The 14194-nt window shown below is 38.1% G+C and overlaps 1 protein-coding gene across 1 annotated transcript; it reads left to right on the top strand.

Annotated features, from left to right (window-relative positions):
• Window positions 1-389: 389 nt before the first annotated feature.
• On the top strand, window positions 390-9516 carry DDX4 (DEAD (Asp-Glu-Ala-Asp) box polypeptide 4; the record flags this gene model as incomplete). The annotated part of the gene is made up of 8 exons (XM_010021458.1): window positions 390-542; window positions 1784-1938; window positions 3049-3178; window positions 4492-4658; window positions 5881-6026; window positions 6807-6906; window positions 9007-9277; window positions 9430-9516. Coding segments are annotated over 8 exons (1209 nt in total), but the record flags the coding sequence as incomplete, so codon positions are not given.
• Between the last annotated feature and the right edge of the window lie 4678 nt (window positions 9517-14194).

The following is a 14194-nucleotide window of genomic DNA, read 5'->3' as shown; positions in this document are numbered from 1 at the left end:
CGTTACTGTTTTCCAACTGGATATTGAGCCACTGACTGCAACTTTTCATGTGCGGCAAAGAAGCTAAGTTTGTTTTCATAGCATGCCATGATGTGAGTTTACCTGCTTGAATCCAGATGTATGGCTTCTGAGCAGCTTTCTGTCAAATCTGTTAAGACTAGCTGAATGCCTTCACTTTCCTTCAGACAAGTTCACTTGCATGGCATGAGCAGGTTGAAGAGACCTCTGAGACTTACCTGCTGGAACCTTGGCAATCTAGATACCTGGTGAGCCTCTCAGAATTTACTTTTCCGTATTTGGATGTCTGAATCCTATGGTAAGCATCGCAGTTTTTAAAAAGACTTCTAACTTCCGTCATTGTGTATTGCTAATATATTTTTTTCTTACAGGCTTTTGAAGAAGCTAACCTCTGTCAGACTTTAAATGTGAACATTGCTAAAGCTGGGTACTCTAAGCTTACTCCAGTGCAGAAGTACAGCATTCCTATTATACTGGCAGGACGGGATTTAATGGCATGTGCCCAGACAGGATCAGGAAAAACTGTAAGCATTTTGTGTAGTCTTGATAGTACTGAAAGTGTGTGACCTTGAACTTTTAAGGTGGATGCCTCAGTCTTTCATGTTTCACATGATTCACATCTTGCCATCTAAGGATTTGACTTGCAATGGCAAGTCTAGCATTAAGTACCGATGAATGATGGCTGAATTTCTTTTTAATTTCAGTGAACTTGTCTTGTTACTGCAGGCCAGTCTTCAGGGCTACAGATACAGATTCAGAAGTATAGGCAATCATAGAAACAAACAGCTGATGAGGAAAAAACCTCAGCAGTTGGAAAGTTGGGGTTTCTTCCTGTCTTGTGTGGACTTTTATGTGGTGTTTGTTTGTTCGTTTTTGTTGTGTGTGTTGCTTTTGTTTCGGATTTTAAACTTAACAGCAGATTGTAACAGTGTCTTGTGTTGGTTTGTCATCCTTGGTTTGATCAAATCTGATCTGCACCAGACTTAATTTTAGGTGATTCAGTATTAATCATGGAATAATTTTGAGAGCTGATAGTAAGTTGACAGTTGTCTCAACTTGTTAAACTGTTTAATATACCCAGACATAGCCACTGACAGCTATCTATAAGAATGTTTGAATATTAAGTATAGGGGGTTTTTGCCATTCAGTAAAGTATGGAATTCTAGCTTTGATGTTATGAGGGTTATTAGTTACTTGTTTTGAAACCTGTTTTCAGAGAGGGAAATGTTCATAGCTTATGCTATAAGTATTCTGAATGGTTTTGGGACTGCTGTACAGGTCTTAATAGTCTTAATGGAAGGAAGGGTGCTGGTGCAGCTGTATTGCAAACTGATCTGCTATTGTAGTAGCCTGGAAAATCGTGTTACGTGGTTTGCCTTAAAAAATCTACTGATGATAATGTAAAGCATATAAGTAAATGCTGAGAAGGGGTTTTGATCCTGGGGTATCTAATTATTGGTGTATGTTAGCATGATATGTGGTACTGCCTGAAGAACACAGAAGTTAGCTAATACATGGCTGTGTTCCTGTGTTATTAGACTCTTTAATGTCCAGAGATACATTTTTATGCATCATAACCAAGAAGAAATAAGCTTAAATGTTCACAAATGCATTTATGTCAATCTTTCTGCAGTCTTATTTATGATGTTGATAATGTGTGTTGTATCATTTAGGCTTTAAGGTTGATAAATAGCTTTTAGTGTGACTGATGAAAGTTTTAAGACTAAACAGCATAAATGCTGCACTTTTTTTTTCTGTTTTTTAGGTAGCTTTTCTTTTACCAATTGTGGCCCACATGATGAGAGATGGCATAACTGCCACCAGCTTTAAAGAACAGCAAGAACCGGAATGTATTATTGTTGCTCCAACTAGAGAACTGATAAATCAGATCTTTCTAGAAGCAAGGAAATTTGTGTATGGGTAAGCTTTTGCACTGTTACCTGGTATTGATCATTACGTTCCAGTTTTTCCGGTCTCAGACAGAAATGTCATAGCTCAGGCAAGCTCCTATAGCTCTGCTTCTTCAAAACAGAACGAAAGGTCTATAAACTTATCATTGACCCCTTGCATGTTGTGTGAGAGCACGCTTTTACTAAATGATCTTTCTCTTGTGACATTAGTTTTACCAGTGAAGAGGGAGAAAATTAAATCTATTGTCTAAAGGGTTGTTAGTGTTAGGAGGTGGAATGGAAGACATTGCCTGAGCAAAATCTGTTGGGCTATATTAGACTTATCTTTGCTCATTCAGGCAAACAGGCTTGGAGGCTGTCTCTGCCTTTGGGAAGTACCATCATGTTTGTGTATTGATGTAAGCATGTTACTATAAAAAGCTTCTTAATCCCTAAAACTATGTACCTAGTTCTATTAATTATGCTGTTTTAAACTATAGATACAGATTACTTCACAATAAAACAGCTTCTGAATTTAGAAAATTTGTCCTATAGCTGCCGTGCAGTAAAAGCAAGATAACCTACATTTTGAGGACAGTTAAACAATATCAGGGTGTGAATCTGTACCTGCTAAAGAATTGCATGCATATTGTTCAGTTCAGATTCACGATATTCCTAAGTGCCTTGATTTTGTTCACAAGTAGGAATCTGAAATACATACATTACTTGATACTGGATAAATGTTGAAATGCTATGAGTCCAACCTGCTTCTGTTCTCGACTAAAACTTTCTGAAAAGTTTCCTGGTAAAAAATGACCTGGTTTATGTGAAACTGAATTAGTATCTTCAACAATAGACAGTTTGAATTTGGGTGTGAAAATACTTATTGCATGCATGTAAAAGCCTTAGCAGGAGGTTATAAAGGTAAGCTTACAAACTTGATCCTCTGTGTCTTTGGGCTTATGGTGAGTGCATTTCTAGTCTTAGGTCCTGCTTTTGGTTATAGGCTGTGCTGTCTGGTGAAGGAATTGAACTGCTCAAAGTAACCTGGTTTATGGTAGATCTGGTGGGGTTTTTTTATGTATTTTCATGAAACAATACAGTTTGCATTAATCCAGGGTTGTTCTTTTCTGTTTTACAGAACTTGTGTAAGGCCTGTTGTGATCTATGGAGGTACACAAATGGGTCATTCAATCCGTCAGATAATGCAAGGCTGTAATATACTGTGTGCCACTCCAGGAAGGCTTCTAGACATAATTGGAAGAGAGAAGGTAAGATTTTAATCTGAATTCCCTAAACATGCTTAGCTTTTTGCATACTGGTTTTCATTTTTCGTATTCAGTAGAAGCAAAGATAAAGCCATGAAAACCAGTCAGAATGCCACCTTTGTACAGGCATTTATGAAAATATAACTGAGCTTTTCATGGAGTATCTAAACACCATAGGTTTTCAAAGGAGTTGCGTGAGTCCAGACCTCTTCACTACCTTTCAGGGCCCATTGGAAAATCTCAGTCGAAAACAAGCTGGCTGCAGAGTTCTTGGCAATTAAATTCTATAATTTAAATACTTGGAACACCTTTTAGCTCTTGTGGAAAATTCCATATTAGATTTTCACTTGATGTCCTGTTTGTTTTGCTAGAATAGCTGGGAATATGCTAATACTAATTCTTTGAATGTTTTAGTATTGATTTCATTCAAATGTAAAATTCAGGTGTAATACTGCATTTGAATTTTTGTTTTTCTAGCTATTTTAAGTTCAAATTAAAATTGCTACATATTGTATTGGTGGCTCAGTGATTTTGCACTGGAGAAATGAAGTTTGGCAAACCACTTGATAGCTGGAGATTGGCTTTCTGTGTTGACAGGCTTCTAGTAGTCAGAATGACAGTTTTGGTCATCAACAGTGAAGTTGTAAGTGAAGTTCCTGACATAAATTTTTTCGGAGCAGGAGGTTTTGTTTTGTTTTTTTTTTTTTTTGCAAATATGAGAGGGTTATATGAGCTCAGACATAATTTCTAAAGCTCAGACATAATTTCGAATAGTAGGTGATATATAGGCTGTATCTTGGTTTACTTTGCTGAAACAAGTTCTGAAGCACTTCAGTGTCCTCATACAATAGGAGTTAGTGCAGATTAAGATGTAAAATGGAAGTTGAGATGCAAATATAATGCAAATATGCTTTTATTTAAGGATAAAGAGGTGGATAAAGAATTGGCTGGGTGGCCACATGCGAAAAGTTGCGGTCAGTGGCTCAATGTCCAGTTGGAAAACAGTAATGAGTGGTGTTCCTCGGGGGTCGGTGTTGGGACTTGTCTTGTTCAGCATCTTTGTTCAAGGCCAGGTTGGACAGAGCCTTGGGCGACATAGTTTAGTGTGTGGTGTCCCTGCTCATGGCAAGGGGGTTGGAACTAGATGATCTTAAGGTCCTTTCCAACCCTAACTATTCTATGATTCTATAATTAACTTCTACCAGAAATCTACTAGGAAGAAATAATTAAAAGGTGGATTTTGGCAATTAGGATATTCTGTAAGTGTGTGCTGTCAGTGAACCAATACAGTTTTTCTTCCACTGAAATACTTGCAGATTGCTTTGCATAATGTGAATTACTTGGTGTTAGATGAAGCGGACCGCATGCTTGATATGGGTTTTGGGGTAGATATGAAGAAGCTGGTTTCTCACCCAAGCATGCCACCGAAAGAGAAACGTCAGACACTAATGTTTAGTGCCACTTTTCCTGAAGAGGTTCAAAGGTGAGTAAAGTAAAAAAGGAATTATATCTCAAGATGTATAGAATGAATATCTGAAGAGTTAAGAGTACTCCTTGTGTTTAAAAGCTTAGTGTCTTGCTAGAAGGTGCTGAAACGCTACGGTGTTAACATCCTTGCTGAAGAAATCCTTTTTTTTGTTTGTTTGTTTGTTTGTTTGTTTTTGTTTAGGTAACAAACTAATAACTTGCATAGATTAACTGCTTAATTGAGGTGGGGACTTCTAAAGCAACTTGTAAAGCAAACAAAGTTTGTCTGAAGGCTCTTAAATTCTACTTTTGCAGAAGTCCTTATGCTGCCCCTGTTTCTTTCTTGTCCCTCCCCCGCTACATCTGTGCAAACTCAAAATCAGTGATCTTACTGTTTCATGAGCAGCACTGGTAGTGCTGTTATTGACACCAGGATGTAATATAATTAGACACTCTAATTGTTGCTTAACTTGCTAGCCTTTCTGTTACACAGTTCTTATCTACATGCATAAATGGTATTTGATTATGGTGGTTTTAAAGCTTCCACAGATGTTCAGGATCTTACAGCTCTACTACTCGCTACCCTGAAAGGTCCACTTCCCAGACTCTTGAGAGAATAATAGTCTTTGACAGATGTTGGTGGGTTGCTGGGCCTGGAAGTAACAATACACACCAGCTCTTTCCTTACAGGTGGATGGAAATTATTCAGTATTTCCGCTTCTTAAGAGATAGGCATGTGAGTAGTCATTCTTAAAGGAGTCTAAACTTCAGTTTTAGCAGTTGACTTAATTTTGGTTTATTTTGTGGAAGGGATACTGGCAGCAGTATCGCTGAAAAGTGCCAGTAAACATGTTACCGTTTGAAAGCATGTAAACTGATCAGACCATTGCAACGAAGTATGTTGGCATTTCAGTGAGTCAGATCCTGACAATCTTCTTCTGGCTTTCAAAAAGTCTGAAAGATCTTTTCTGAGGTGGGGAGAAAACATCTTCAGTAGCTGACTGTCCTGAATGGAAGAATGGAATGGGCTGTCTTCTTCCATTCAGTCAGTTAATACTGACAGCCGTTGGGGAGATTAATCGTCTTCTAAGTAGGACTGAATTAACTTTAAACTCAGTTTTCAGTAGCCTGTTGTGGCTTTGAGTCCTCAGTCAAGACTTATAAATAGTTTTTTCCATCTTGAAAGAAGATCTTGTGATAGGTAACAGATTTCACATTCAATTTTGTTTCTTTTCAAGGCTGGCTGCTGAATTTTTGAAATCTGATTATTTGTTTGTTGTTGTTGGACACGTGGGTGGAGCTTGCAGTGATGTTCAGCAAAATATTCTTCAGGTTCCTCAGTATTCCAAGAGGGATAAACTGATAGAAATTCTGCAAAGCATAGGTAACTTTCCTTACTGCTAATTGCTTTCCAGGGAAGACAGAACTGTTTGTTCTTAAACTTGTGCTCTTGCTATTGACCAGGTCATGATTCTCTGCTATTATGCATGTTATATGCTTTACAAGTCTACTGATGGAAGCTTGAAGCAGACCATGGGGGCTTCTGGGTTTTTAGATATATTCGTTTGATGAGTATTTGTCAAGGTCTCATATCTATTGAGTACTAGCAGACAAGCTTCCCAGATGATTAGTTTCATTATATGGTGAATTACAGTACTTTAGCATCTGGAGGTATTATCTCAAGATTATAGGTGTGTTTCACTTCTTATGTGAACTTTCTGGCCTATATTTTGTTAATGGCTGGGGTTTTTCTCTTTTTGCTCTGAACATATTTTAAGTTCTCATGCTGAAAACTGGAAGGGAGTTTGAAATTAAAAATTGGTCTATGTACCTTTATGTTCAGTGCTTAGAATGGCATGCTGCTTTTAGCCACATGCCGTAAGAAGGGAGTGCATGCTTGTCATAGAGAACAACATTTGCTTCCTCCTTTATAGAGGAGAAAAAAACCAATGCTCTTGTCTTCACCTAGGTGTCTGTGTTGATCTCAAAATTGATGGATTAAATTTAATTAGTTCAGCACAGGCGAGAAATTGCAGTCATGCCTTAAAGACTTTATTCAAAATGTGTTCTGGTAGTAGTTGTTTATATAAGTAGCTTTAACCGTGAATAGTGAAAATGTGTCTGGTTTCAAACTGCCGTGAATCTGAACTTCTGTTTAACATAGGTCATGAACGAACCATGGTGTTTGTGGACAAAAAGAAAAAAGCAGACTACATTGCAGCCTTTCTTTGTCAAGAAAAAATAGCTGCTACTAGCATCCATGGGTAAGTATTTTTAAAGTGAAAATCAGGTAGTAGTATTAAGTGAAGGTCACTTGATAACCAGCAGCTTTTATTGAGATTCATGTTTGGCTCTAGCTGTGCAATTTAGCTTGTGTCAGATAGCCGCCTTATCCTTAGCAGCTCTGACCAGTTGAGAATATAGTGTTTCTGAAGGCCAGTTCTCATAGGATTTGCTGTGTGTACATCTTCCAGGTTGATCAGACTTGCAATGCTCTGTATGAACAGGACAATCTTACACTTACTGTTTAAAAATTAAAAATATATATAATTCAGTAGAATCAGCTTTTGTTTAAATGTAGTTTTTGTTATCATTTGTGTGACCAAAACCAGACCTTAGGGTGAGATGATATTCCTAAATTCAAGCAGCAGTTGTGAACCTTCCACTTTGTCTTACAGGCTTCCTCAAAGTGAAGAGGTAAGTTGGGATATGTACAGTGCAGATTTCTGCCTTGATGTGCTCATGGACATGGCATTTGTATGGAGATCAATCTAAAGAGAAGATGCTTCTGACCTGTGTTTGTAGTCTACTCACTCGTGTTGTGTACCTGAGCAAATATTGAGAAACAGGGTGAAATAGTTGCTATTTCCAGGTCTAAACCCATCTAAGAAAATGGTTTGTCTTTCATGTAATGAGCTGGAATGTAGTTCTGAGGTGTTTATGTGTCAAAATACAGGGCAACAAACTGAATCTTAAGGTTCCTAGTGAACTGTAGCACATAGAAAATGTTATTTTGCAATATTTTTCATCTTAGGAGAGAAGAGGACTTGAATCCTTGCCAATAGATGATGTTTTGTTCAGTGTTCTGACAGACATCAGAATATCAAGGTTGTAAATGGGTTAAAATGATGTTAGTACACAGATAGATGATGTTTGTATGTGTCCTGTGCCCTATCAGTTTTACAAGTGTGTGAAGAGATCAGTTTGAGAAGATCTGGCCTTCTGTTCTTGGCTAATCTGAATTGCTGTCCCACAGCTTGACTTGTGTGGAAGGAGATTCTTAACACATTTCTGTGTAATTACTACAGTGTGAGTTAAGGCATACTTAGAAAGAGAATAATTGATTCTGTAGAAGCTGCTAGACTGTAATGAATGTTACTGATTTCTGATTCATTTGAGGTTTTTTGATATGAAGTTGGGATAGCTGCTTTTCTCTGGAACAGTGGGCATACTAGACTTCCCTAAATGTCCCATGTTAGATTCAGAAGGGCACTGATTTTTAGCTTTCTAAATTGGACAATGAAGAACATAATTTAAACTCTGATCTACTGTATTTAACTACTGTATAATCTGTAAAGATTCTTTGAAATAGCAAATCCCATGGCATAGCCAGTTTTCTGAAGGGGGTCTACAAGGATGCTGGAGAGGGACTCTTCATCAGAGACTGTAGCGATAGGACAGGGGGTAATGGGTTTAAACTTAAACAGCAGAAGTTCAGGTTAGATACAAGGAAGAAGTTCTTTACTGTGAGGGTGCTGAGGCACTGGAGCAGGTTGCCAAGAAAAGTTGTGGCTGCCCCATACGTGGCAGTGTTCAAGGCCAGGTTGGACAGAGCCTTGAGCAACCTGGTCTGGTGTGAGGTGTCCCTGCCCATGGCAGGGGGTTGGAACTAGATGATTTTAAGGTCCTTTCCAGCCCAAACCATTCTGTGATGAAGAAAAGGCAAGTTACGTGCTGTTTGCTGGCCACATTTTTTACTGTACCTGAAAACTGCCTGTGCAGGAGTCTAGGTAGAATTTGTGCTATTCTGTCTTCCTTCTGTGAAGAGCAGGAAAAGCATTTCTGACTATGGCATGAAGAAACAATCAGTTAAACAAGTGGATCTTAGCAAGGCAGTGAGTTCAATACATGGCTGTCTCTGGTTCTTTTTAAAATAATTAATTTCTTAGAAACTTAGGTTAAAATAGTTGCTGTGTCTTAATGCTGCACGGTTAAAAAATCTAAACTGGTGGTTTGTAGGTTGTGTTTTCATGTTGTGTTCCCCCAACCTACTTCTGTCCATGAATCATGACCTTTTAACCTGTATCTTAATTAATACTGCAGATTTTTTTGAGATGCATTCTAAGCATTTGCTTTCTTTGCAGAGATAGAGAACAGAGAGAGAGAGAAATAGCTCTTCAGGATTTTCGTTCTGGAAAATGTCCAGTTCTCGTGGCAACTTCAGTGGCAGCAAGAGGTCTGGATATTGAAAATGTTCAACATGTTATTAATTATGATCTTCCTTCCACCATTGAAGAGTATGTACATCGAATTGGACGAACTGGTCGTTGTGGAAATACCGGCAAAGCAGTTTGCTTCTTTGATAATACTTCAGATGGCCATCTTGCACAACCTCTTGTTAAAGTGCTTTCGGATGTAAGTTTCAAATCTTAGTGCTTAACTTTTTCTGTTCTTCAGGATTTCAGTTTAACGAACTCAGCAACTATTATTTTTTGGTACAGTTACGGAACTCTTAATATGAATTGGTAAAGCAGTCAAAGTGTCTAAATTCACTTCTCATTATGTAGGCCCAGCAGGAAGTTCCTGTTTGGTTGGAAGAAATTGCTTTTGGTTTTCAAGGAGAAAGATTCTTTGCATCACCTCATACCCAGAAGGTAAGTCTGCAAATGAACTGGAAGTCTTAGCTTTTAGAACTTCATTGCAGTGTAACAGTGTGTTCAGCAGCATATATCCAGAGTAACGCCCCTGAAACGGTTTCGACTGTCACTATGTAACTTATTTCATCGTACACCTTCAACATACTCACTATTAGTTTCAGTATTTCTAGAGCTAATTTTGGACAGCTTTGTTGATGTCGTCTCTTAACTGTGTGGCTTTACTAGTTCATTAGCCTTGATCTGTAGTGACAAGAATTACTCTCGAAGGTTTGTGCAAACATACGCAAAGGCTGTAGTTCCACAAGTTTCTCTGCTTCATGTGTAGGGTAGGATCAAATAGTTGCTAGTTACACAGTCACTGCTTGTTACGAATCGCTCAATCAGGTAACTCATTTGACCAAAAACTTCAGTTAATTATAGTTAGATAAATGCCCCAATCTGATCCATGTCAAAATTGTTCTTTATGTCTGCAATAAGAAGGAGTTTTCTGGTCTTTCGGTTTTGCATGTGCCAAAACACAGCGTAACTAAATGAGACAGCCTAGGTGGCATAGCTCTCAAATCACTCTGTAGTCACTAGCTGAGGGATTTGAATTCTGTGGTTACTCCTGCTTTGAATGATTTTTTTTCTTTTTTCCAACTGATGTTTGATACTTACTACTGTTACCTATTTGGATTTTAATGCCTTCATCAAAAGCCTTTCCTTGGTCTCTTGCTTCCATAAAAGCTTTATAACATTTGAGTTGAATTCTGAGTGTTAAAACCCTGAAAGAGACCACAAGAACAATAAGTACTCTCACTCCTTACACAATCTCTGAAACTCGAGTTCAAGCTCAGACCTTCCTTTCATTGACTGTATTCTTTCATACCATTATTACTGGAAGTATTGGGTGGTTTGGGTGTATTTACTTGCCTGACTAGTTCCCTAATCAGATTTGAATCCTTCCTCTTTGGGTCTTCACGAGACTTCAGTTACACACTTAAACTTTTGCTTTCTTCTCATATGTGCAGCCTCAGTGAATCTTCTATATTTCTGTTCACGGACACTTTTAAAACTCGTATAGATTTCTTTCAAAGGTGGATCTCAATCAAGGGGGGGGGGATGGTAGATCTCTAGATTGCTTCCAAATACACGTCTCCAACCTTTGTGGAGTGTTTCCCAGAATTTCAGTAAATCTATCATTTCTAGGTCCAAGTGTATCCTTCATGTCCTGTGTCTCTTTGTCCGCATAGAATACTTTCAGGGCAACTGTCCTCTTAATCACATACATGCAGTGCACCAACTCTTTTGAGCTGGAGATCATCAGATCGTATTCCTTTCTTATGAGACCTCATGTCATTCTGACATGAGATTCTGACAGAAACTGCGTATTTGTAATCAGCCCTCTTTCCTCATCCTTGCCCCTTGAAATTAACTGCTAAAGCTGGGTTTTGCTGTTTTACTATTACTGAAAGAGGCATTTGTATCATCTAGTTTTCAGTAAGGATCCTGATGTCCTTTCTCTTGTGGAAGAAAGGTAACACTTGTGTTTTTACAATATTCACTTTCTTTTTCAAAGAGACTGCATGCAAATGGTGGATTTGGAAGGGGAATCTGTTGGAGGCTTTTAACCTGTTTATTTTAGGACAATTTTACACGTGACTGAGCTTCATAACTTTTCCAAAGGAAAAGGTGCTTGCTGGGAGAGTACTGCAGACATTCATTCTTAACTAAGGAATGGAGAAGGAAGTTTTTCCCTGAACTTATGTCACCTGGTTTGCGTTGGGTGGGAGACATTGGGATTTGAACTTTGGGAAGGATTCTCACACCTGATGAAATCTGAGCTTGGTGAAGTGCACCTATTTTACACTGAGGTCTAGCCACGTTATGTGTAGAGTTCTATGATGAAAGAGCTTCCGTATTTATTTAAAAAATATGATATTCAAATTATATTAAGATAAATGCATGCAGAAAGCTAAAATTGTTTTGTAGTGACTGTCACCTCTAAATTGTTGAACGTGTTAATGATTCTAAACTAGTACATGTTCTATCCTAGAATTACAGAGGCAGAGGCAACATGGACCCAGGAAGAATGAAGATGTCATATTCTGGAAGTGCACAGGAGTCATGGGATTAGAACTACTTCAGTATCAAACTATATTGTGTTCTGTTGTGCTTTAAGTGAGCTGTTGCACTTCATGTTCCTTACTGTTGAGCTTCTGAAACACTTAATGTTTAAAAGAGTAGTTCGTATTACATGCTAAAGCTTTCAGAAATATATATATGCTCTGTTGTGATGAACCCAGTGATGATTATCACTTAATGTGGGAAGTCAAAAGTAATTTTTTAGGAAGCATTTCAGGTATTAAGCGTTAAAACTTTCAGTATGTGTTGGATGCTTGGTAGCTTGCATGCTGTAAAAAGATGGGGGATTTGCAAACAGAAAATAGTAAATCCCTTTAGCTTAGAACTTTGGTACCAACTTCTGCATGGGAAGATAGTCTTGCAAAGAGTGAGCTTGGGAAGAGCTTTATGAAAGGGTCCATCTGAACTTCATGTTTGTTCCTTTTTGTGACAGATCAGTTGTAAAGTTTTAATCTAGTGATGACGTAAGGATCTCTTAAAACACCTTCTAAGCAGTTACTTAATAAAAGCTCGAGTGCATAATGATAGTTGATTTTCTTTTTTTTTTTAATCTGATGTAGAACCATGTGTCACTTTGGTTTCATGAGTTGGTATTGTTTGACATGCATGGAATATGCATCTCCATAGGGAGCTAAAGGTCAGTGGCTACATCCACAACTTTGTTGAAACACATATCTTTACAGACGTGTCTTGAGAAGGATGGAGCCCTCTGTAGCTTCTCGTCTGTTACTGCCTTTGACAGACATAAGCGCTCTTCTGTTACCTCTTGCGGAAAAGTTTACCCTAGAACAGACTTGGTGGCTCGTGTCCAAAAGAGTTTCCCAGACTTGTAGAAGCTATAGATGGTAAGCAACTATTAGCAAGGAGATTTCCTTGAAGTTGCTTTTTTTTTTCCCTTCAATTTCTGTAAAATTTTATTATTCTTTACCATTTCGGTATGCTATAAAGATGTGTATCAATATGTCACTTTCACAAAGGAAAATGGCAAAGTGTCATTGTAGTTTGTAATGTCTTGTACAGCTGAGCAAGCTTACAAGCTTCTCTCTCAAGTACCCTGGTATTTAGCACACCATGCTGAGCGCTCTTTCTTGTACAGTCTTCCCATTTAATACAGGGAAATAATACATATAAGTTCTGCTTAGAAGACTGAAGGTTTAATGCCCATGTTTGTGAGAATTGGAAACGATCGTGGTAGTACTCTGTAATCTGTTGTGGAAAAGCGGGCTGTCATTCTTTTTGTATGAATATATTTTTCAAAAGTATTTGTCTACATAAGTATCTGTTTACAAAAATACTGTTGTTTTTGTAGGTTCTAGTTTTACTGCTACATAATGCACAGAAAAGGTAGAAAAAGTCTGAACTGTATACTCGGAAGCGGGCTGAAGGGATGGTATAGCTGCAGCTCTCAAACAGTGTTTTAAACTTGAAGTTTATAATTCAGAGTAAAATACCCTGACTCCTTTTCCTGACAAGTCTCTTGGAGGACTTTTTGCATCCATTCTGAACTTCAGGTAAGAAATTGAGGGTGCTTTGGTTCCTGACCGCAAGAAATGCATGTGACCTGTTATTTTTGGAGGAAGCTGTACAGCTGATAGAGCCTTCTATTTCTGTGAAAAGAAACCAAAGGAAATACAGTCATGGGCCACTTGTACAATAAACCTAAGAAGGGAACATGGGTTAGCCTTGTTTAAAGGTCCACTTAGATCACTGGGTGTTTTTGCTATGCCGTCCCATTTTATGCCTTTTGAGTGGGGGGGGTGAGCAGCAGGGGGAGTTCTGTAACTGTCCAAAGAGCTATTATTGCCCTGTTACTCTTAAATCCTTGCACTGAAAGCTAGGCAAGAAAAATAATGGTACTGTTGTGGCTTAGAGCTGCTGTTACTGTAGTGCTATGTCACATTTTTTGCTGCTTGGAACTATAAGTGCTCAGATTGCTCAACATTTTCCTTTAGAAGGACTGTGTGAAAAATTAAATACGGTCCTCTTCTTCAGAGGAGATGAATGTACAACCTATACCTGACTAAAGGCCATATGGTGTGGTGGGTGGAAGTTAAAGCTTCAGGAGTCTCAGGCTTGTATTTCATTTGTAGCTTGGAAAGTAATGATTAGAATAGCTTTTTAGTACCTGTTACAAGTTTATCAAATACAATGTTCTCAAACTACTCCTACAAGAATTAAGAGTGTTTGTTTGTATACATGATGTTTATCAGAACGCATGGACTTTCCTTAAATATTTTGGTGAAAGAGTATTCATCTTTGTGTAATTTGGGATGAGTGGGAAAAGGATAGTTAAGTCTGGTTTTCTGAATAAACTTTTAAAAGTAAAACTGAAGAGTGAATCTGTGTGCGCACATTAGTGTCTTTACAACACGCTTGTTTGACTGCCAATTAACTGTTTCAGTTTTCTGTTCTTTATAGATACTTTTTACATCTTGTCTTTCCATGCAGAGACATGATTGATTGATTTCCTGTCCTGGGTTCAGCTGTAGCAGTCATTTTTCTCCTTCTTAGTAGCTGGTGCAGCGCTGTGGGTTTGACTTTGACACTGGGA

Source organism: Nestor notabilis, unplaced genomic scaffold, assembly GCF_000696875.1.
Source record: "Nestor notabilis isolate BGI_N333 unplaced genomic scaffold, ASM69687v1 scaffold16189, whole genome shotgun sequence".
NCBI lineage: Eukaryota > Metazoa > Chordata > Aves > Psittaciformes > Psittacidae > Nestor > Nestor notabilis.
Note: the sequence above shows the minus strand (reverse complement) of the source record. Positions and strands in the feature narration are given on the sequence as shown.